The 25,421-nt window shown below is 43.8% G+C and overlaps 1 protein-coding gene across 1 annotated transcript in view; it reads right to left on the bottom strand.

The window, feature by feature from the left end:
- LOC119180606 (FAS-associated factor 1) overlaps nt 1-25,421 on the bottom strand; it is a 63,753-nt gene that overhangs the window by 22,384 nt on the left and 15,948 nt on the right. Inside the window, exons 5-13 of the mRNA XM_075875929.1 lie at nt 25,217-25,308; nt 24,351-24,435; nt 22,486-22,575; nt 21,658-21,738; nt 18,592-18,694; nt 16,176-16,239; nt 10,734-10,815; nt 8,832-8,980; nt 5,249-5,385 (exon numbers count right to left, since the gene is read on the bottom strand). Coding sequence (XP_075732044.1) covers nt 5,249-5,385; nt 8,832-8,980; nt 10,734-10,815; nt 16,176-16,239; nt 18,592-18,694; nt 21,658-21,738; nt 22,486-22,575; nt 24,351-24,435; nt 25,217-25,308 — 883 coding nt within the window. The remainder of the gene's footprint in view (nt 1-5,248; nt 5,386-8,831; nt 8,981-10,733; nt 10,816-16,175; nt 16,240-18,591; nt 18,695-21,657; nt 21,739-22,485; nt 22,576-24,350; nt 24,436-25,216; nt 25,309-25,421) is intronic.

Genomic DNA, 25,421 nt, shown 5'->3' with positions numbered 1-25,421 from the left:
AGAGCATTGCCGTCACTGTAGTTTTACCGTGGACCGATGTCCGCACACGAACTTGCTTCGCCCCCTTTTTCTCGACGGTTGTGGTGCCAGGCATGTCGAAGTAAAGAGGCGTCTGATCGGCATTCCCGATTTGCCCAAGCAGGTAGTCGTTGTTGCGCCGCAAGTTTAGGACGAACCTCTGAAAACTGTGAAGCTTTTCATTGTACTCCTCCGCAAAACATTTCGCATATGCATGTTCCCCTTCGGAGGGAAAAGCCTTTCCTCTTTATAAAGTTAGTTAGCCAGCACCTGCTCGCTTTAAACTGGCTCCGCATTAGACCTTTTTCTAAGACTAATTGCATAGCCCGCACTTAGAGCAGTTCTGCCGTCACGGGCTGCTGTGCTGCTCGCTGCTAAAGCACATACTCGCCGAGCAGCTCTTTAATTTGCGGAAACCGACCCTGCTGTGGTCCACTGAAGCCTTTGCGTAAAGCTTTGCTGTCGAAAACCTTCTGCTTTTGTTTCCGCCGGTCCCGCACGCATGTTTCGAGAACTCCGAACGACCGCGATGCGGCCCGATTTCCGTCCGTTTCTGCACACGCGATGACTTTTCTTTTAAAAGCGGCATCGTGGTGCACTCGAGTTTTTGGAGTCGGCCATTCCACGCCGTCGATGCTAATGCACTACTAGATGACGAACTCCTCAGCACACGTACGAAGTGCCGCACATGAGAAACACATAGGCATAAATGGACGACGTGCCATGCCGACGCCACGACCTCCTCTATAAAAGTTTATAGAGGAGGTCGTGGCCGACGCACGTAGGGGGCGGCCATTTTAGATTTGCCGATGGCAATAGATTGGCTGCAATTTTTTTGTTCGTACTCGATTCTAACGCGCATGCGATTTATGAACTCGCTTAACCGGAAAAAAGGTGCGCGTTAGATTCGAGTAATTACGGTACTAGATATGAACGAAAGAATTGTACATTTATGGGCTCTTTTTTCTTCGTCAGACACAATATTAATGAGATCTAACAAACAATCGCGACAACGAAGTTTAGAAGACATCCCCTATACTTTCCTTGGCATGACAGTCTGTTAGATCTTATTATTATTGTGCCTAACAATGAAAAACAAGCCCTTGAATGTACACTTCTATCCTTCATTCATAGCGAAGGTCTTGTTCTGGCAGACTTTATGCCTTGATGTAGTATGCAAGGAATTATTGGTCAACTGACTCGTAATAACGTCATGTGCTACGTGACACCAAACAGGAGTATTCCACACTCACCACGGCGCGGGAATTGTTTCGGTGAGGTGTTTTTATATTGACCAGATTTCCATCCACAAGGAAAAACATCGAGCTTCGCCGCTAGCGGATGATTGCAATCAACACAAAAAACTACGAGCTCAGTAAAAGTATATGTGTAAGTACACTTAACTGCGTGTAATAAAGTGTGACCCCAGCTATTCCGCTTCGCAGCAGTAATTTTCATGCAGTATGCCTGTAGTATCCGGCACCAAGTCATTGCTGTACTCTTTCGCAGGCCACATGCCGATAATAGGAGATACAGTTGCGGAAAGAAAAATCGGACACCGATTATTTGGACATGCATTTATTGACACACGTCATTCATCATTGTCGTCGGACGCACTCTCTTTCGAAGCTCCCTTGTCGGAAATGCACTCCCACGGCAGGTCATCCTCAGTGCTATCAAGCGTGTTCGAGATGAAGCACTTTTTGAACGGCCCTGCCACGGTGGTCTAGTGGCTAAGGTACTCAGCTGCTGACCCACAGGTCGCGGAATCGAATCCTGGCTGCGGCGGCTGCCTTTCCGATGGAGGCGGAAATGTTGTAGACCCGTGTGCTCAAATTTGGGTGCACGTTGCAGAACCCCAAGTGGTCGAAATTTCCGGAGCCCTCCACTATGGCGTCTCTCATAATCATATCGTGGATTTAGGTCGTTAAACCCCACAAATCAATCAATTATCCACGAGCACAGCATCGCTGGCGAGGCCCGTTTCAGCTGTCCGATAGCGGTCGCTTCTGGTTCTCCAGACCTCATCCCCTCCGCATACAGGCGCTTGACATATTCTTTAAATGACTTACTAAGGTACACATCAAGTGGTTTCAGCTGTGATGCCAGGAGGGATGACGATGAGCTCGGTGCAAGAGTCACACAGCAGTCGCTTTACATGAGTCAATCGGTGACATCGAAACCCGTCAAGCACAAGCATCGAAGAGAGCCCCAGCAGTTCTCCGGGCCGTCGACACCACACAGACTTTATCCAGTCAAGCACTAGTGATTCGTTCATTCGCCCCTTCTCCTAGCAGCTGTGGACAACATTTTTCGGAAACTTTTCGCCCTTTGGCAGCGTCTTTCATTTGAACACCATATAGAGTGGTAGCTTGTGACTGTCTGCACTGCAGGACAACATTACAGTCACCTGTGTTATTTTGTTTCCAGCTGATCGCACGATGACTTGCCTGGAGTCTTTCTGATGCACAGTCAGCACCGAGGGCATATCCAGGTAGACCGCTGTCTGATCTGGCCTGGCTGAAAGGGGGCAGCCTTTTGCAACGCAATTACATAGCTTTAAAACTTCACAAGGTCCTCTTCAGTAGCTCCTACAAGATCGTCGTATGCCGACGTAAGGAGAACCCAACGCAGCGCGTGAAGAAAGACACCCAAATGGTTGCTCGCTTTGAAATCCTTTGGCTGAATGCCTTTGTTTTGGATGATCTCCCTTGCCTTCGCTTGTAGCAGCTCGATGTTAACAGTGAGATGTTAACAGCGAGATGTACAGCTTGCTGCTTTCGCACAAAGTCTGCAAGTTCTCGTCCCACATCAAGAAACGCTTCATTTTTTGGTCCGTGGAAACTTTTTCGCTGGCCACTGCAAGAAAAAAGGGCGTCCTGCTTCAGCCGGCCGCAAATACTCTGCTCGTTAACTCCAAACTGCAGCTTCGTGACGCAATTGCCAATGGTTTCGGCAACAGGGATAACTTTCCTTTGAAAAGTACCGTAATTACTCGAATCTAACGCGCACCTTTTTTCCGGTTAAGCGAGTTCATAAATTGCATGCGCGTTAGAATGGCTGCCCCCTACGTGCGTCGGCATGGCGCGTCGGCCATTTCTGCCTACCGTAATTACTCGAATCTAACGCGCACCTTTTTACCGGTTAAGCGAGTTCATAAATCGCATGCGCGTTAGAATCGAGTACAAAAAAAAAAAAAAAATTACGGTCAATCTATTGCCATCGGCAAATCCAAAATGACCGCCCCCTACGTGCGTCGGCCATTTCTGCCTATGTGTTTACCATGTGCGGCACTTCGTACGTGTGCTGAGGAGTTCGTCATCTAGTAGTGCATTAGCATCGACGACGTAGAAGGGCTGACTCCAAAAACTCGAGTGCACCACGATGCCGCTTTTAAAAGAAAAGTCATCGCGTGTGCAGAAACGAACGGAAATTGGGCCGCATCGCGGTCGTTCGGAGTTCCCGAAACGTGCGTGCGGGACCGGCGGAAACAAAAGCAAAAGATTGTCGACAGCAAAGCTTCGCGCAAAGGTTTCAGTGGACCACAGCAGGGTCGGTTTCCGCAAATTAAAGAGCTGCTCGGTGAGTATGTGCTTGAGCAGCGAGCGGCACAGCGGCCCGTGACGACAGAACTGCTCCAAGTGCGGGCTATGCAATTAGTCTTAGAAAAAAGTCTAATGCGGAGCCAGTTTAAAGCGAGCAGGTGCTGGCTAACTAACTTTAGGAAGAGGAAAGGCTTTTTCCTCCGTAGGGGAACATGCATATGCGAAAAGTTTTGCGGAGGAGTACGATGAAAAGCTTCACAGTTTTCAGAGGTTCGTCCTAAACTTGCGGCACAACAACAGCTATCTGCTTGGGCAAATCGGGAGTGCCGATCAGATGCCTCTTTACTTGGACATGCCTAGCACCACAACCGTCGAGAAGAAGGGGGCGAAGCAAGTTCGCGTGCTGACATCGGTCCATGGTAAAACTGCACTGACGGCAATGCTCTGTTACACGTCAGATGGGCACAAGCTTCCACCGTACCTTATATTTAAATGGAAAACGCTCCCGAAAGGAGTAGTTTTTTCAAGTGGTGTGATTGTGCAGGCCAACGAGAAAAATGGGTGCACGTTGCAATCGATGTCGTACTTTTTTTTTTTTCGTCGTCAAAACCGGGTGCGCGTGACAATCGAGGGCGCGGTAGAATCGAGTAAATACGGTTGCTGAGTACTGTCTGTGTAGTGCTGACATGGCGTAAAATCACAGGAGCGAAATCGTCGCCGTCGTTATGGGCGCCAAGTTGAAGCAAAGGCCACTGACAGTTGATGCACGCGTGGGTCTGAAAGACTATCGCCTGCTAACGACACTAACACTACCTAGCAACTAGCGCAGAAGCGTGCAAACACCTGATAATGACAGCACCGCGCTATGCTGAAACCAAAACTTAATTTCCGCTGAAACATTTAGGGACACGCATATAAAACGGGGCTAAAATTTCGTGCCCTAAAATCTAGAAAACAAATGTCGTCGAAAGACGAGTCTTGCGTGTGGAGAGAGTGAACAATTAATTTGATGTTTTGCGCAAGAAAATCGGTGAATGGTATTTTGGAGGCCTTGCGTTAGAGTGCCTCGAACGTGCAGCGGAGGCGAATGAGCGCATCAAGCCATGTCACACGTGAGACATGAGCGCCATCGGGCTGTCTTCTTGGAAAATGAAGCATGCGGCTTTGAGACAGGTGTGCGCACCCATCTCAGAGGTGATAAGGTGACGAACGCAAGACGATGGGTAGGTGCCGCCACCATCCCGTCTTAGCAAAGCGCTGGAAACACTCCCCGTTCCGTGCAAGCGTTGCATGGCTAGCGCAGCGTGATAAGTGCTACGGTCCTTAAAATTACTTATGTATGCATTTTCTAGTAAAAGATGCACATGCAAAATATATACGTGTTGTTATGGTGTCGCAGACTTGCACAATAATTGCGTATTGACAATTGCACAAGTATTAATGCTAAACCTTGAGCAACATTGGTGGGCACTGCAGATGGGGTCGGTCGTTTCAAATACCGGGTGCCGTAAAGACTGAACAAACAGACAAATGTACAGACAGACAGACAAACCAAAATTTTCGCGTCGAAGGTCCCCAAGAAAGACTATCGTCTTTAAAAAATCCTGGGCTATACGCCGGCTTTTACGGTATGGTGCTAGAAAGCGTGCTCGCAACAAACATAAATATTTGGCTGAAGTGCTCACCAGGGATTAAGGAGAGCACTTCGAGTGATCCCCGCACCCGTGACAGCACCACTAGTGCTGGAAGGCAGTCGAGTGCACTGCTGCGGACCGCACTGACCGCACTGACCCCTAGCGACCGGCTGATCGACTCCAGGAACCTGAAAGGAGCAACAAACGAAAATGTCAGGAGAAGAAAACAACGTGGGCGCGAGAACAGTGGACGAGTGCGCATACTAAGCTTTCTCACTCCTGGTTAACTAACTGAAAATTGATGTTGACAGCAACAAGATCTATGTCCTCACGTGACATCGTGCGCGTCTTCAGTTTTCCTTAATTCCATTGTTTGGCAGTGAGTAATGAATTAATATTAATATTCTGGGTTTTACATGCCAAAACTCCGATATGATTATGAAGCATACCATAATGAAGGGCTCTGGAGATTTCGACCATCTGGTGTTTTCAACAGTGCCACGCACGTTCATCTTCTGCTTTTGATGTAGTCGTTTTTTCCGCACAAGGACCGTTATCAATGCTTGGTGCAGACTATGCTGCAATGTCTGGAAAGCTTCACTGTTGCTTGAGCTGATTCCGCCAAGATTACAAGAAGTCCGCAAATAGTCAAGTTAATTTGAAAGCTTCCGTGAGCACCAGCGGTAAGGCTCGAATGTCCGATGCCGCATGTATAAATGATGACGCACCTTGCCAGAGATCAGATCAGAGACGGCCAACGCTCTGTTCGCTGCTATCAATCAACAACGTGTGTTGCTTGCAGTGCGACTTTTGTTTTCTGGGCACAATTTGCGAAATAAAAAGTTTGGTCTTGGACATGTCACCTGCTGTTTTGTCAACGTCACGACCCTGCAACAATAGCACACTGATGCAGGTAGCGCAGTACACGGGCCTACAGAATTTCACATCTGTTCAAGTGCAACCACCATGTCTGTGATGAAATACGTGACTTCCACATGAACAGCCCAGTACTGTAACCACTGTACCACTGAGGCAGACAAGCGATAAGCTAAAGAGATCGCATTTGATGAAAATGTAAAAATGCTCATGAAATATCATGTCGCTGCGTAATAATGTTATTGCTACTGGTTTTCAAGAAAACTGATGCTGCCCAACCACCGACACAGTAAAACTAGCGTGTTGTACAGCAGTGTTGTGGAGTTGCCACTCTAGAATGGAAATGATTCCAGAATCATTCCACGTTTTCGAGACCCGTAATGGAATAGAGAATATGCTAAAAGAAATGGAATGAGAATAGAATAAGTAACATTTTGCCCGCAAGGTAATAGGATTGGAATTAGGTATTTTACCGAAAATAGAGCACGATTTCATTTACTTGCTGTTGTTCAAACTTCAAACATTAATAGATCAGAGCTTCAAATCAAACAATAAAGCAATATTTTTAAAATGGCTTGGCTGATTACAAGCACAATGCGCCTACTACAAGTTTGTCTTTATATTGACTGTGTTCCTCTTAAGTTAGTCTCTATTTTTCGCATAACTGTGGTGGAGCGGAACTTCAACGGCAGCACCCCCCCCCCCCTCCCCTTACGCCTTGTGATTTTTTTCTGGCCTCGCCGGCACCCCAGCTACAGTCCCCAGCTGTCTGCTGTTTTTACAAGCTTTACCTCTTTGTGCTAGCTTCTGTCGCCATCGGCCGACTCGGACAAATGTTCGAAAAAACGCTTCCCAAGTTGTGATGTGTGTTGACGTGAGCACATTCAGCACACCGTCGTACACGATGAACTGTGTGCACTCCTCTGCCATACAGACAGAGAGAGAAAATTAACTTTTGAAAGCATTGGTTCAGGAAGCTGCCTGAAGCAGGAAAGCCCACGTAACCACGGCCACGATGGCATCTCCCCGATTGCGGAAGAAAACCCAGGCGCCGAACTAAACCCCTGTTTGCTCTGTTCTAAGGGCGGCAAGGAAAGGCCCCGGTGGCGGAAGCGCCGCCGCACGTCTTGATTGGTAGAGAAGCACTACCATATTGCATCACCACACAGGCTCTTGCGTCCAGCAGTTCACACTTGAGCAGCTCATGTTTGTGAAGTGCAACACATTGTTAGGTAGAGGGCAATTGTCTTACCTTTTTTTTTGTTTTCTTTTGAAACTTCGCTTGGTTCCTACGGCTCGGCAGATATCTGGGTTTGCATCACCAGCAAAAACGACATTGGGGAGGAATTTTCTACACCCTTAATAGCTACTACTGTAATATCATGCTCAAATTAGTCATGTAGGCCTGAGTACATGCTCTACTAAAGTCGAAGGCCGCAACGCTTTCTCTAGGTTCACCTTTAGTTAGCCAAAGCCAAGGGTAGCAAGATGTAAAAGCGTGAACAATCTGCCAATTTGTAAAAGAGAAACCGCAGTATAAGGTGGCATACAAACAAATGCATTATTCCAACAGATACTGAAGAGAGTAACAAATTAACCTCGGACGTTGGTTCTAATTGATACCCAATACGAAAGGGGCGAATACTCTATGCACAGCCTGATCTTTATCTCACCAGCAGTTTAGTAACTGACACTCGCAAATCACCTTTGCAACAAGAAAGACACTGCATAACTGCGCACAGGTCAACACAAAGTTCTCCTCACCCCATTCATGCTTGCGAGGCATGCTCGACAAGCGTGAGTGCTGACGAGCAGTGCGGCCCTGTGTTCCGTATTCGATGCAAAGGCACAAGGTGCCCGAGCGGTGGCGCACTGTTTTCTATAATACCAGCAGATCTAGAGCATTTTGTTCCCCATTAACCAAATTTTAGCTTTCTTCATAATCACGACCGAGACGAGGCACAAAATTGCTTAGGCTCCTTGAACATTACTTTTGTTAACATGAAAATACGCTATGCATTAGTTTAGAACTAACAAATTTAACCTTAAACAATTAAGCTATCACCTTTCACTCAAACATGCTGTCCATTAGAATACTATATATAGCGGGAGAAGTGCTCCAATGAGAATTGGCTGGGTAGTTTTACAGCACGAGATACGCCACCAAGCTACTAACCCTCGACTTTGGTAACGAGTTTTACGTAATTTTGCAGTTCCTAATGCATCTCATGACACTATATTTATAGTGTCGTTCATTCTTAACTGAACAAAAGTATCAAGATGCATTTCCTACATTGAGGACTGAAATTGAACGACCCTGCCATTCCCAAAGTGGCGATCGGCCATTTTTTTTCGTTCCAAGGAATTAAAAGGAATGCAATTGCGGCAAATCCCAATTTCCAGAATGAAATTGGAATAAAGGCACCCATTACGCAACACTGTTGTACAGACAGGTTCACAGTTAAAGCGAACACTTTTGTGTGCACCATGTCCGGATTTCGCTTTCTGGCAAAAGCATAGTGGCTCAGATTTTCATAAGACCACTGCTGGTTGACTGTTTTGACTTTTTCTGATAGACTAGTGTCGTGCACGAACAATGTTTCTATGCCTAATCGCAGTTATGGGGTCCGCAGTATGACAGGCGGTCATTCGAGTGTTCCCTTTAACAGTAGATGGGACTGTATGTCTGTAGATACCAGAAATAGGGCACCCCTAAGGATGTCATTCACTGAATGCATGCAAAGGTGCACCCACACACCTGTCTCGATTGGAGGGTAACGTCAGGTCCCACGGCCAGAGGATGAAGTTTAGCGTCAGGTAAGAGATAACCGCTTCCGAGCAGAGCAGCTGACCGCAAAAAGAACCTGCGCCCTGCTCCTGGTGCAGGTACAGCACCAACGGCCTCCGCTGGATCAAAGATCAAGGGTGATTGTTCATGAAACAAGGCCCAACTCGACTGCACACTAACCATTAATAATATTTTGAATTATCACACCAGTAAGTATACTGTGACCAGTGCTGCCAATATAGCTGATGTTGGAATGAAAAAATGCAGTGTAATAAAGGGATGAGATGACTGAAACTTATTTGGGAGCAGCTTCTGAAGCAGCAAAATTTCTGTTGTGGAGCAGAAGAATCACAATATAGAGAACAGCGGCACTTAACATGTCATTTTAGGAGCCTGAAAAAATAAATGTGTAGTGACTTGGGGCAAGTACATATTTTAATCAGCTTAGAATACACATAACACTGAAACAGGATTTTGAGAAAGTGTGGGTTACCACCAAGTACGAAATACACTACGTTTTTACACATGTAAACGTCATACATTTGAGAAAAAAAGATTGGGCGGTGAAGTAGAGAAAACAACACACTTCATAACAGAAGAAGTATGATCGCAAAAAAAATGTAGTTACATAACAGTATGCCTTTCCTTAAAGGAGCACAGACAATAACATTCATAGGTAAAAATGAATGATAAGGATTTATCTGGAGACCATGAACATCTATAAAATGTCAGGAGAACTTTTGCCTTGAACATAAAGAAAAAATGATTCTAAAGTGCCTCCCGTGAGACAAAAAACCTACATCACGAGTTTGTGTTGACTGTTTGCTTGGCACGTGCCTTGCGCTTGCGCTATTAGTGACTTCTTAATCTGTGCCTGCAGCTTTATGCGTAATAGCTGTGCTGGGGGTGATGCCCACTCGCGCACTGCCACATCACAGTTTTACTTGGTCACGTAGGCAACTCACCTGCGGAAATGCTCGCGCCTATCTTGATGCTCTTTGAAACCGAAAATGCGAGTGCCAAAATTTGGAGTGCCAGGCCCCGAGCTTGGCAGTTCAGAACCATAGCTCCAAAGCTAACACAGCCAGTATACATGCTAGTTAAAAGCAACTCACCATACAGGTAAAAATCTTAAAGGGCCCGGCAACACTTTTCTAAGTAGCCATAAAACGGATTTGCGTAAGGAGCTCTTTGTCTCATGAATTCACCGCCACGAAATTTTCAGAGTACGCCCGGTACGTGCAGAGTTGTTAAAATTTGTCGCAAACTCCATTACTTTCTCTCTTGTCTTGTCCCGACAAAAGCACCCGAAGCTAAGCAGGCAGGGATGAAACGGGGAAAGAAAATGCGTTATGCACACCTCGTGCCCTTGAGCACTTTTTTCCTTCGAATGCAAGGCTTTTCAGTGCGATTGTGCGCACATGCATGGACAAGTTGTGGCATTCTGCAGCAGCCCTAGTAATGAACGAGCGCGCCGTGCTCAAATTGGCCAATGGCTGATACTTAGCCTGAGACGTAGCGATTTCGAGCTTGGAGCATGATTTGTCCAGAAAAAAGAAAGCAATTTTTAGCCAACTTTGGGAATTTATTGTGAATTCCAGGCCACGTGCTGCGCTACATTACTTGGCACGTGTGTTCTCAGGAGTCTCGATGGCTAATTGAGAGAATTTTCTCACCATGCTCAAGAAGTGTTGCAGGGCCACCTTAAAGCTTGAAATTAGAGCAATATGGTAAATATAGCCGTCAATCCAAACTGCCGTGAATCCAGTTCACTGTGCGCAAGCTATTGCTACAAAACATCTAGAAGCAAACACTCTGTCACATGTGAAAAAATATGCGCGGCTAGGAACCACGCGCAACAGTGCAGCTTACCTCCCGAATGGGCTTGAAGCAGGATGCCTCGATGGCCTGTGCTAGTGTTCCCTGAAAGAAGGGCGGACAGCAGTCCCCGTACCTGCACAGTGCAAGAAGCGCTGTCAATTAACATGAACATGAAGCTGCAGTAGTTGATGCTCAGTTCAATCATCCAGTCAATCAAGTTGGATGTAATGACACTGAAGCAATGCTGAGCTACCTGGGGGGTGACAATCCAATGATTCCACTATAAGGACTTTGAGCTGGTGTTCTACCTGCGTCACATAAGCACTTTCAATCGCAATCACAATTGACAAGGATTCGGCTCCATCCAAATCTGGAGTTGCTAGATGGCCACTTCACTCTTGAAACATCAATCATTTCATGCGAATTTTGGGAGCCCCTGTTTGCCTGAACTGAGTGAGTTACAAAGTAATTAAGTACATAAGAATAACCCAGAAAAAGTACAGAACGCGAGAAAACAAGACTCGATGTTCTAAACCAATCTGTACGAAAGTTATGGGATGGTGAATTCGAAAATGAGTCTACATCAAGCTGGAATTTCAGTCACAAATATTCCGCATACCTCAAGCTTTTCTTCAAAAGTACTTGGAAAATTCATTGTTTTCTTCCACTCTGTACTCATTCCAGGTCATTATGATTTTATTAATGACAGTGGAACCCTGATTATATGACTTTTACGGGACCACGAAAAATTGTCGCTCAATCTGAGAGCTGTATAATCGAAAAACTAAGATTATAGACAGTGACACTTAGCCTTGCCCGAAAAACTGGTGCAGACCACCTGGATAAGCCCACGACACGACCTTAGGCCTATACAAGGAAGGTAGATTAAATTATTCGTGCCAGGGGGCAGCTAATGACAGCATTAGTTATTTTTTTTTTAATTTTGCAATACCCTTCGTTTCAAAGGCATTATGGAGGTGGGTAAAGCATGATTTTATTTATTCATACAATGCTAGCTAAAAAAAAAGAACAAACCATAAACATTGCGTACAAAGAGAACGGGTAAGTAGGTGCGTGCATTTATACAGCGCTAGCTAGTGCAAAACGAAAGAAGTGATGATCGGTCAAGATGGCTACAGATCCTGGAAGGCGGTTCCAGTCTACTGATGTTCTGGGAATAAATGAATTACTGCATGTTTTGGTTAGGCAACAACTTTATAAGGATGATCAATTCTAGTCAATAAGTAAGAAGGATGAAAAATAAGTGACTCGCGAAGAGTTGGAATATCATGATAAATTTTGTGAAATAAACAGAGGCGGAAGAGCGTACGATGAGAGGCAAGAGACGGCAGTTCAAGTGAGTTCTTCATGTATAAATGCCAGCGTGACGACTGTAGTTGTGAAGAATGAAGCAAACAGAATTGTTTTGGATTAATGCAAGAGCATTTATTCGATTAATCAATTAATTTATTTATTTGTATAACCTAAAGGTCCATTTGGGCATTACATGGGGGAGTAGTTACAACACAGCAGGGTTATTTGCAAAACAGAAATATTTACACAGAACACAAAAAAATAATAAAAAGGTAAATGCAGAAACAAATTTCGCACCAAAAAAGACATAGTAATGCAATGTAGCACTCAGTATGGCATGAAATGAGGTGTGCGATAACTGATGTGATATTGGCACTAGACTAAACGAAAGAAAGCCACAAAATTTTACAGTTCTACATTCCACATCTCCATTAATCTGCCAACAAACATGTCGTGATCACGCACAGATACAACATCACTTGGTATTTTATTCCAATGATAAATCGCAAGAAACAATGGTGAGTCACGAAGGAAGTTAGTACGGGCAAACATGGGCTGTATTTTGTAAGCATGATCCACATATGGAAAAATGCGATGAGCTGGTTTAATCTGTGAATGTAAGAAAGATGACTCACTGAAATGAAACTTGTGGAAATGAGACAGCACAGCGATAAGCCTACGCATTTCTAGAGTAGGTAATTTCAACGAAGTTTTAATAGCTGTTATGTTATATAGCCGAGAATATTTTCCTGTGATAAAGCGGGCTACTTTGTTTTGAACGGCCTCAAGTTCATGAATAAAGTATTGCTGGTTTGGATTCCAAATAAGGGCAGCGTATTACATTTTCGAGCGAACTAAGTATGTGTATCCGAGAAGTTTGGTGGATTGGTTAGCAGAGTGAAAATTTTGTTTTATAAATCCTAGAGCTCTTAAAGCCTTACTGGCTACTGCCTCAACATGAGCATTTCATGAGAGGTTGTGTGCAAGATGAACTCCTAAGTATTTTATTGTGGTCACATTTTCAACTAGCCTATTGTTTATTATGTAATAATTCAGCTCAGGTTTCGTAGTTCTTGTAAATTGAATAGACTTTGTTTTTGAAACATTAACTTCCATTTGCCATTGGCAGCACCATCGGGTGATTTGTTTAATGTGAGACTGCAGCGCACTCGTATCGATATGACTAGTAATTTGTCTGTAAATTACACAATCGTCTGCAAAAAGTCTTATTGGGGATGACAATTGGTTACTTATATCATTATCGTAAATTAGGAATAGGATTGGCCCTAGCAAGGTACCTTGTGGAACACCTGATTTTACCTTTACTAATGGAGACAAGGTATTATTAACAAAAACAGACTGATCGGACAGGAAATTAGCAACCGATTTACAGCTATTAGGATTTATGTTGAGGGCACTCAGTTTCATATTTAGGCGGTGATGGAGGACTTTGTCGAAAGCTTTGGCGAAATCTATAAAGAGAGCATCAACGTCTGTTTTATTATGTATCGCTTCGTGAATATCGGTTATTAGTTCGAATAGTTGAGTTTCGCAAGAAAAGCCACGCTGGAAACCATGCTGACTTGCTAAAAAGAACTCGCTCGTGATTAGATATGTCATAACTGCAGATGATATAATGTGCTCTAAAAGTTTACATGGTATGCTCGTTAGTGAAATTGGTCTATAGTTACTGAGCATAGAGGGGTCACCTGATTTAAAGATAGGAGTGATGTGGGCAATTTTCCAGGCGTCTGGTACGCTACCACCATCAATAGATTGCTGAAAAAAGGAAGCTAAAATGTGAGAAATAACAGGCTTTATTATTTTTAGAATTTTTGTGCAGATGCCGTCAGGGCCGGGTGCCGAATTGTTCGGGAGCCTTTCAATAGCTCGTTCAATACCTTGGTGTGAAATAATTAAATCGTTCACGACCGAATCTAGAGTCGTGAACTTAAGGTCAGGTGAAATGGGATTTTCTTCTGTGAATACTGAACCAAAAAAATTATTTAGTTCCGTTGCAACATATGATGGTGAAAGAAGTACACCATCCTTGGAAATAGACACTTGTGATGATGAAGATGGTTTAGGGTAATTACCTTCCAATATTTTTTTTGTATTTTCCCTTAAGGGCGTTGTTATATCATTGTTGAAGAATTTGTCTTTCGCTGCTTCGATTTCTGTCTTACATTGCTTGGATTGTTCACGGTAACGCTTCCAATCACTATCGGATCGCGACTGTATGGCTTTCGAGTAAAGTCGTTTTTGTTTTTTTTTTTTCATTTATGCTACGTTTGACATGCAAGTTGAACCAGGCGCTCTGGGTTGACGCTGTCACTTAGATTTTAGGGATATACTTTTCCTTTAGATCGGTTAGCTGCGTCTGTATGAAATGCCAGTTCTCATTAGTTGTGCGCAGCGACAAGGTGCGCGAAAATTCCAAAGAAGAAGATGACAGTTGATTTATAATCATATCAACATTAGCACGCGTGTAGTTGTAGATTGTTTTCTTTGGCTTTTCCGGCTTTTTGTTCACTAAAGTATATTCAGAATGAAGCACATTGCACAATTAAATTCAGATCCAATACTGCAGCAACGAATTAGAATCTTGTACATTGGTAGTATGGAAGTGAGACAAGTGTAGAAGAGAAGTTGCGGCGAATGTACCCAAGCATGCGGTATGCATTATTAATAAAGGAGCGGATATGGAGTGGCCAGCTTAAACAAGTGGTGATTCGTACGTCTAGATAACAGTAAGAGATGACTGATTCAAGTGGGATGTTGCTAAATAAATAAGTAGAAGGAGAAAACAATGTTCGAGAAATGCGTAATACCTTACATTTGTAAGTATTTAGTTTCATTTGCCAAGTCGCGCACCAATTAAAGATGGATTCAATGTCATTTTGAAAGGTAGCAATGTCATTTAAGCGGTTAATTTTGCAGAACACAACAGAGTAATCTGCAAACAGTTTTATGTTAGAAGAAACACATGAAGGTAAATCATCAATGTAAATTAGGAATAAAAGGGGACGTAAGACAGAACACTGTGGTTGAAGAAGGTGCGAGCGCATATTGATTCTTAAACCTGAAAACAATCGAATACAACGTAGGTAGATCTTTCTACCAAGAAATCAAATCCATAAATTGCCTGCGTGTGAGAACGAAACTAAAATCGCGTTGCCAATAGCCTCCCGTCAGAAAAGTCAGCGTCACAAAAGTCAGACGCAGTGTCATCACTATCTCATAATGGCGACGGACCACGAGTTTGCGTAGAATGCCTTCGTGCGTGACTGAGCTGCGCGCGTTGCAATTTGTTGGCTTGTGAAGTGCAACTAGTGGTGTCCCGCTCTTATCATGAATGCTGATGTCAAGAGAAAATAATTCTGCGCGGTGAAAAAAGCAGAGTCATGCCCTTATGCGGGCACAAGCCCGTGACTGCAAGTGCCACGAAGGAATGAAATCGGCTGCATTTCGACCAGAAAAAGCTTCCAAGGACCGAAAACATGAAGATATCTGCTTTTCAGCCGGCTGACGCTACTCTGTGTGGATAAAACTTGCCTAAGTAACGACCCCAGATACATACACACGCGGTCGAGGCTTATGTAGAAGCACATTAACTTCCAGGAGAATAAATTTTCCATTCTAAGAAGAGATTCTGTCTCACTGTATACTTCTCCAATCGTCAACCTAGGGGAACACAAGTTCATATTTTGCAATCATGAATATTTGATCGACGTTTAAAGGTATTTTTTTCCTTTCGGACGGAACCTGAAAGTTGTTGAAGATGCAGGGTCGGCATAAAACAACGTTGTACAACCAAGGTTTTCAATTAATATTTCTATGGGGGATTTTACCAGAACCAAACCGATTCATCGTAAAATGCAGGACGCTCCAAAACAGGGGGACGTATAATTGAAGTTCCACTGTACTCGGAGCCTATGTCAGTTAAAACAAACAGGGGCTCCCAAAATGGCACTTGAAATTTAAAAACTACACATGGTACTGGGGGAAAAATTACATACTTGAAATCAGCACACAAATATACATGAATCCGTGAGTTTCATTTATATTGCCAAAAAATTTTAAAAAATTATAGACACGTTATGTTTTATATGTTCCCAAGAAAAAGCAACAATTGTTTGTCCCCGAGAAAGCCTGCAGCTGAGCTCGCGCAAAACTTACCGTCTCGCAAATGCCCGGGAAAAATGTTCCACAGCTTCTGCTTCATCCTCCAGGCCTTCGGGCACTATACAATGAAAAAACATTTTTTTAACATAACTACAATGTATTTTTGACATGGTAATCTTCAGAACAACAGGGGAATGACGATGTGAATCTCCGATCAAAACTTTGTCAGTTTTAACTTAAAAGCTCACTAATAGATGCCAGAATATTTTCCGGGTGACGAAGTGGAACAGGTAAAAGGAAGTGCCGAATTTACTCATGTAATGAACTCGCCCCCCTTTTTTTTTCAAGAGAAATGCCAATTAAAAGGAGGGTTATTTACGCGGGAGAAAAAAAAGTCAAGGGAGTTATAAAAGCAAAAATTTTGCATGACGATATTAAAAAACATACTGTCCAACTGCTGCAGGACTACGGAGCCTCTATTCGAGAACTTCGCTTTCCATAGAAGAAAACTCCTTGTATTGGCCCACAAAATGCGCATCGTACCTTTTTAGTAGCCCGAAGCTTTACACACGCTATCTGCACAACCACGCCTCACGTGTCGAGACACCTGCTGCATGCAAGCGGAAGGTGAAAAAGTGTTGTTTATACGTCATTTCACCCCCCGCTTGGGTGTGGCAGGTGTCCCAGCACTTGCGACGTGGCAGAGCGGATAGCATGGGTACAGACCAACGCACACGGATCGACGCTGAAAGTGTTGTCCAGCCGCTTGATTCCCATGCTCCAGCGCACGCTCGACCAACGTTTAGTTTCAAAATGGTCATGTTGCTAGCACACTAACCTATCGTCAACAAAAACGCGGTGTTGAATGGCAGTGCATGCACATTGTGTGTGCACGTTGTGCCATCAGCGCGGTTGCATTTTTTTTTTTGCTTTGTTTTTGCGCAGCCGTGCTTGAGTGGCGCTATAAGGTGAAGGTTTCTTTTGCGTTCGACAGATGGTGTTGTGCCGTAAAAGGCGGGACTTTTAGATTTCAATCGATATTGTCCTCGCTAGCGATGCTGGCGACTGTTTAGCATGGTTGTTAAACTATGTTTTGACTTTTATTGTGCCGTTATTATGTGATATAATGGTGTGATTTGAAGTTGTTTCGATCGTCAAAGGTACTGGCTATCACACCAAAAAAAAATGCACAAGTATATTTAATAAAAAATTTCCTTTTTAGGCCCAAGGTGGGGGGCAGGTTCATTACACGAGTAAATACGGTATAAACACTATTCAGTCATTTTCTGTGTTTATGGTGACGAGCGATGGCAACGAGATAGAACGTGATTTCATGAATTATGTCCTTTATATATAGAACAAATATATTTGGCAAGAAAACAACATGTGCAGACATAAGACAAGAAGCAAACAAAATATTGTTTGAATATACCATAGAATCTTGGTGATACAAACCAGGTGTCTAAGAATTTTTAAAATTCCATGCTCAAACTGCATTGTGTATGATGGGCAAGGACTTGGTTCTTTAAACACTTTTGTGCATCGGGAGGTACGAAATTGGGTACTGAAACTGACGAGCTACAGTTGACAGCAACGTGCTTAGCTAACTTCAGAAGTATGAGAGTGTCCAGCACAGAATTGTGCTTATCATCAGCCGATACTACTGCTATGAAACATTTGTGGTTACCATCGATGCAATCACGTATGGTGGTGATAAATCTTCTAATGGCACCCCATGCTGACTGAGCTAACGTGATGCAGCTTGCTAATACCACTGTCGACAAAACAGCAGCAGATGCAATCATAGAAACAACGCATTTTTGAAAGCTCTAGCATGCCTAGTGGGCACGGATTCAAAACTGAACTACTGCTTGCCAGAGCCGCTGCACACGAAACTGCAATCACTATAATCATGATTATCAACAGTTGCTACGCAATTCTAAATGTTCGTGGCTAACGTAGTGGTAGATTAGAAGGCAATAAAGCCATGAAAAAAAAAAACACGAAGTGTTTTGTTGTTCCTGCCATTCAATTAAGACTTTGGTGAAGTGGGCTTCGGTACATACCTTTCAGTTGGTCTTAGCGAAGCTTTGACATGCACGTTCACGAAGTGCCACAGTTGCGGAAAAAAAGTTAAACCTCTGGTGAGCACCTTTGTGGAAAAAAGTTCCAGAAAAACATATGCAAGTTCTTTTTAACGAAATAAATTTTATGCGCATGTATCATAGCTTGAAGACGGAGTTTGCTAGTTTTCTCCCGATATGAAATCGTGGGCGATGCGAATATTTCCCTCTACTCCAGCCTTGAGATTCACATCGCTGAGATTACACTGTATTTGACGAACGTGTGGCGGACAAAGGAATGGGGAGAGACCTGACAATAACTGTATAAGCACAGAACGACCTGTTTTCACTGATCGGTACATAAGATGCGACGCCTGGGGTTTCGCCCAGCCGTGATGAACACTCACTCAGAGGTGCTAAAGCAGTGTTGCTGCTTTCAGACGTAATCAGGCACTCGTTGGCATCCTCGAACTCGTCCGCATTACTGCTATCACTCGACAGCAACTCTGCCTGCAAAGGAATGTGTACACACACAAACGCTGATTCCCAAAGGTATCCACGAAACACTGGCATTAAAAGAGTTGGCATTGAAGCGTTTAAGTTTAGTTCAGAAGTGGAGCACAAAGTCGCTACTTTCTCAAGTGCCATCTTTTCATACACAGGACCGTACTCCGTCTTCGGAGGGTTGGCATACAGCTGATTTTTCATCACACAACAGATTAGTACTGCTATTGGTCGATAGCTAACATCAACCAAGAGTGACATTTGTATCAAAAGTCCTGCTCCTGACTGACTGCTCAAGGGTTGAAAGACGGGCTCGTTGGTATTGGATTACCCCACACTGAAGTATTGCCAGTGCAAACTGACGCTCCTTCTTTTGCATCCCGTCAGTTTTCGCTGCCAATATTTAAGTATGAATCTATTTGCTCAGCTGTGCAGATAGCTTAGCGTCAAGTGTACTGAACTCTTTTAACAGACAACAAAAGCCCGCGCGCTGCACTGCCGTTCACGGCCACCCCATGCGGGAGCACTTTTCAAAAGTGCGGCACAGCAAGTAAGAAGCCTTGTCTTACTGACTCTTTCTTAAAATGCGTGCGTATGGCACTAAGTAATAAATGAATATTGATACGAAGTGATACCGCCTCTCGACACGCGCAACACACGCGTCATTAATGCTGCCCTCGTTGGCCTGTTCTAAACTTTTTAATAGTTAAGACAATCCCTGTAGATATGGAATTCTTGATAATGCATAGACTTGCAATTGCCGCCCGCGACTTGCGTAAAGCGCTCGCACTGTGCAGCGCATGTAAGCAATGTGTCCAAGCAAACGAACCACTGAACACACAAAGGCCAGATTTGATGGAAAAAAAAAAAAAAAAAAAACTACAGCGAAACAGCCGCCGACCGAAACACCAGGCTAGGCATAAAACCTCGTGTAGCTCCGAGCCGGCATACAGCGACGCCTCTTAAAGCGCTCGTTGCGAGTTTCATTTACAAAACGGATCAGTATTGCAAATCATCGTTAATGAAAACTGTTCCACGTGATCGCCGATGCGTCATGAGTCATGAATAAAGCGCCAACTGAGTTCTGTCACCACGGAATCACAAATCGTGCAACGTGTCCTTAGTGCTGATACCAAATGGGTCTCTCGTTACATGCAAAGTAAACTTGCTAATCTATATGAATAATTGCCAATGGGGGTAAAATGGGAGCGGGTTGCATGCATTCTGTCGCTCATGAAACCCAGTTTGAGATCTCGCGTTCCAGAGCATCCAGGAGACGTGTCGCACTTCACATTTACACAACGAAGAACTCACAGCAAACGCAGGTGTGCAAGTGACCGCACGCAGCAGCGTCAACATGAAAACCGCAGTGACCGGAGGAACGCTCTGTATACGCATAACAAAGAACCCAAGTGTTAAGCCCGTTACACATGCCACTCATTAGGGTGGCTAACTCAGTGGGTTTCAATAAGCAACAATGGCGTCAGAACATGCAGCCTAGCTAGCAGGAACAGCACGTTCGACGGACAGCGGTATTATTTTACGAGATCACACATATTTAGAACTGTCCAGAGGAGACCATAGCGGCACCATGAGTGCGGAAGCACGCCCATGCTTCCTTTCCCCTTTGCGGCAGCAGAGTTGCGAGGACACGTCAGTCTCTTCGAGATAAAGGCAATGAAGCCTCTTTCGAAGGGCCGTTCACCACGGGTCTGGTGTGCACTGTCCCCCTTTCCCGGCTCGCGGAACAGATTACTATCCCTTGGCAAGCGAAGGAACTCTCGTTAGGGAGAGGGTAACTAGGAGGCTGGTCAAAACGACTGTTCGGACAGCGAGAGGGTCTCCTTTGCATGAGCCACCGGACAGGGAAGACCGACCTCAGAAATCCCTGCGAGCCAAGGCGATCAACGACCAAAGTTGTTAGCCTACCCTTTGTTATCTTCATAGAGTGGACCATCCGTTTATGCAACGTTTATGCATTATTGCTAACGTAGCAATAAAGTGGTGTTTTCTTGACCTAGCCTGTTGTCTCATTCACCCGAAACCCCTTGTAGTTAAGATGACTCGAGCTACAAGAAGGGGACGTTAATCGTGCACGGTACAACTGGGTGCGGCTGGTACATTTGCTAGGCTTCTGCACCAGCCGTGTATAGGGCGGACCTGTTCACATAGGAACCTTCGTCAACAGGTGCAACGTTAAAATCACGCTTGGGCGTGTCTTATATTCTTGGTATTTCTAGCGGTGCCCGGAAAATTATGTATAGTCAACTCAGCCTTTTTTTCCCCTGAAGCTGATGATGGCATCAAAAGTCTTGCTTTTGAGGCTGTTTTGGAGCAGTTCGGCACAATTTTCGCGATATTTATGCTTTTGGAGCAGCTTGGCACAGGAAAATGCGCAATATGCACAGCTGTCTCACCTCTGCAGACTCGAAAAATTTTTTTGTGGCAATCTATTCACGGGGCAATAGACACCCACTGGAGCCAGTCGATGATTTCTTAGAAAAGTGGTTCAAGACTCCTTAACATTTCCCATCGTGCTATAGGGTGTCTAGTCTCAGTTCATGCAAGACTACCTTTTCTTGACAGAGTGTACGCTCAGGCACGCTGGTAATTAATGTTTACTTTCTTTAGCACACTAACAAACAAGGGCGAAAAGTGAAGCAGACAGAGTGCTGCAAAAATGCTAATGCCAGGTTTCTGAACAAAGAGACTGGCAATTTTTATTCAGCACAATGCTGGTAGGACTACTACTGGCACACGACAGATTGAGAGATGAAGTAAATCTGCATGAACGAGTGGGCACAGCATGACAATTTACTCAATCAAACGTGCCAGCCGTGAGGACGCCCTAGATTTGGGAACATCGACGCATTGTCCCCTGACATGGTTTCTTCAAAAACCAACCAAACAAACCAGATTGATCCAGCATTGGCGTCTTGTGCACCTCAATCGCGACGTGAATGACTCACCGCTGACGAACTGGTGCCCCCGACATTCGCCACGGTCAGCCGATGTTCGTTAGCGTTACCAATGGCCAGGGACAGTGCCATCTGCGTAAGAGGAACACAGTAATAACAACATAGGTGATGTTATCAGCACTGCACCAATACGAGCCCCTGATAAGCCCAAAAACTGTCTTAGTAAAGAGAATATGCAGCATTTTGCAATTGCTCTTCTCCACATGCATCCCTGGATACAGATGAGATGGGGGTAGTGCTAAAGGTGACTGCACACAAACCAGGGCTCATGGTAATTTACTGATTTGATTCTCCTGGAACCCGAAAATCAAACCTTGTAGGGGAAAACCCGCTTAGATTACTTCGGTATCCCCCATTTCCTTGAAACTTTTACATGGAAGTAGTAGAGTGTGGTGGGTTTCCTTAATAAGCATACTGCCTTTTGTTTTCCTCTTTCCATCTGAGCGAGCATGCGGAATTATATACAATAGACAGAGCCATAAAGCAATCATAATGTTGTAACACAGTGCAGAGAACCTGATTTCTTGTTTGTCTTTTCATTAATTGTAATGCAAGTTTCCGTTTCCATCATAAGCTAACCCCCACAACTTTGAATGTTCAGTCCAACCTATAATCTTAAAAATACAGCCCTTTTACTTTTGCACGGCAGAATGGCAAGGCACGATTCCTCGCTGGATCAGCTATTGAATTTACACGGTGCTTAAAATTAAATGCTAATGAAGAGCATAAAACCGCTCAGTAACTATGAAGCTATGTCAGTTAACTGCCTACCAAAGAAGCAGTTAAAGTACATGATTGTGGTCCCACACAGGTGCTCACCTCATCCGGTGGTTGCGTTGGTGACAGCCAACCTATCCATCGTTGATGACGCACAGGTATGGATGTCAAGTCGCTCACATCTTGTTTCAGCTGCACGGAAATGCGGGACCGTTAGTCTCACCTACATGAGTGACACAATATGATGCCAAGCAGTTTTGGTGGCCCAAGCAGAGACGATGCCTCTGCAAATAACGATCTGCACTATATCAACAGCTTTTGCTCCACAGTCCAAGGGTGCTGCAGGTATGGTGGGTTAATTAGCACAGGAATGACTTGCAATAAATTTTTCTTTCAGCCCCCTAAGTGCTCCAGTGACATAAATTGATTCTTTTAAATGGGGGAACATGGAACTTGAAAAAACTTTTTATTAGGGGTGCCCGAATATTAGAACTTTCAAATATTTTTAAAACAGTGTTTGCGATTCAATTTAATTCACACCATAATTTTACTATTTGAACTTCCAGAAAACAAATATAATGGCTTATAATAATAAAAAATCATCATGCAGCACGCTTGGTCCTGCATTTTGGTGCGCTGGAGTGCAAAACTGCTAGACTTTCACAGGTGTTCCGAGCGGTCGTTGCACAACGAGCTTGGCCGGGGGGTCCATTGCCGACATTCATAAAAAAGCCATCAACGGTAATGAGGAGCCAGCGAGCAATGCGATTAGTTGCTTGCAATGAAGCTCTGCATGTTTACTTTCGCATGTCAGCCAGTGCAATGCCCTTGTTGGCAAAAGGCGAATTCATCTTGTACAACAGCGCCACAAGCACAGTTAAGCCTAACCACGTCTTCAAGCAGTAAGCTCACTCGTCAAGTGCAAGATTGTGGCGCCAAATATTTCAAAATACTACATTATGCTCGATCGCAAATACCAAAGTGCCGCCTCACAACAGTTTTTATCTCAAGGTCCAAAGTGCCAATAAAGCCTCTCACCGCTGAGTACGAGTTTGTGATGCTTACGAGTGCAGCGTGCTGTCGTATTCTCATCACTGAGGTTCCGCTGGTAGGTGCCAAACTAAAGCGTAATCACACTCCAAGTGATGACTGAGCCGTGACCTCATGATGCACAAGCACCAGACACAAGCAAAAGCAAAAGTTATACACAAGCAAAAGTTATGCTATGTTGAACATTTACAAGTAAAACTGCAGCTTCACAATGGCTCACTCCCGATGTATAACATACCTCATGTTTTGTTGAAATGAGCTTAGAAAATCCATATTTGTTGCACTGCATACAGTTCTGATAGCAGATTATTATGATTGATTTCTTTTGTAACACGCTTGGTTAAAAAAAAAAAAAATCTTGCTGCCCAAAGGCACGTGAAATAGTTTGTTATTTAAGAACCACACATTACACTAGAAAAATAATCCCATATTTGAAATCAACACAGAAATATACATGTAGTCAACTAGATTATTCAAAACTTACCAAGAAAAAAATTTTCCATGAAAACTGTTCCCCACCTGTGCCATGTTTTAAATGCAAAAATTTGCAATTATTCAACATGCACACAGCCTTGCCTCGTTTGGTAAACCCGCAAATGCTTTGAAGTTCACAGGCCTAACTTTATTACCACGTCTTGATAGGTGTAAACAAAATCAAATAATCATAATTCTGAAAATACTTAATCAATTTCTGCACCATAGTTCTCTTAGTACACTTTTATTCCAGAAAGTCTATAATGTGAACTTTCTTTTCCGACTTTCCCGTCACTTCTAACACAGGACTACAGATGTTGAAAATAGCAGAAAAGTAATCCTTTGCTACTACTGTGAAAGGAAAATAGTCACACCTGAATAGGCATCTCTAACAAATCTCTAACATGCTCACTTAAGACAAAGGATGGCTCTACTTTGCTCACCTCTAGAATGGTTTTGGAGCCAGGGAAGGATATAGAGTATTCCTTTCCAGAGGTCTCGTCTCGGATGCGAAGTGTTACTTGGCTTCTGGTGAAAGAGACACCACAAAAGAATGGCACTGAAAGTTAATTTAAAGAAAAGAGAAATAAATAAAATGTTTTCAGGCGCCTCATGAAGTGGAAATGTACATGAAGCTCTGAGAGGTTGAAATGGCAAAACAGCGCAACGCAAGAAAAGATCTTCGGTAGATATTGCACCACACATGCCGCGTAAACTACTCATACTGGTTGTTAGCTGCAGGTGGCGTGAAAAAAATGATACTATAAGTCCAGGACTTTCAGTGAAGTTATTAGCTTTGCGATACTTTGCCCAAATCAGACCCCGATTCACTAAAGCAAATGACACTGAAGATGCACTGAAGCAGGCTCGTCGCATGCAGTGAAGTAAATCAATTAATTCGTTGTGAATATACTAAAAAAAATTTTGAATATTTCAAATTTTTAGAGTGAATTCCAATACAGTAATATTCGCTTGAAAACTTAAAGTAAGTACTGTCAAAGTAACCTGCTATAAGGCAAAATAGGTTAAAAGATTCAATTCACTCGACTATTTGAACAAACAAACATAGTGCCAATGCCAAAGTATTTTCTAGAACGTAACACTGCCGTTCCCTAAAGTTAGCAGCAAATGGATGCAACTGGCTCAGTACAAGTTGCGAATTGCTATCTGTACCCAAGATAAGCTGTCTTTGAAGTTCATTAGCAAAATCCTGTTAAATGCAACAATCTGTAGCCTTAGATTACCCTGCTGCACATATTAAAAACCTCCACTAAAACAGCTGCAGCAAACGCTAAAAAAATGGGCTCACCCTCCTCTACTAGGTACAGTCTCTCCATACGACTGGCTGCTCCTTAGCATAATGCTACCACCAGGCGCCAGCTCCGAAGCCACGAAGGGTGTCTGCAGACAAAAGGTTAATTCCTAAAGTAAGACGCGACCAACTCATTCAAGTGCACAACAAACTTATAAAAATTATTTATATCTATAACCACGTCATTTACAAAAATGACTGG

This window comes from Rhipicephalus microplus, chromosome 10, assembly GCF_043290135.1.
Source record: "Rhipicephalus microplus isolate Deutch F79 chromosome 10, USDA_Rmic, whole genome shotgun sequence".
In the NCBI taxonomy this organism is placed as follows: Eukaryota; Metazoa; Arthropoda; class Arachnida; order Ixodida; family Ixodidae; genus Rhipicephalus; species Rhipicephalus microplus.
Note: the sequence above shows the minus strand (reverse complement) of the source record. Positions and strands in the feature narration are given on the sequence as shown.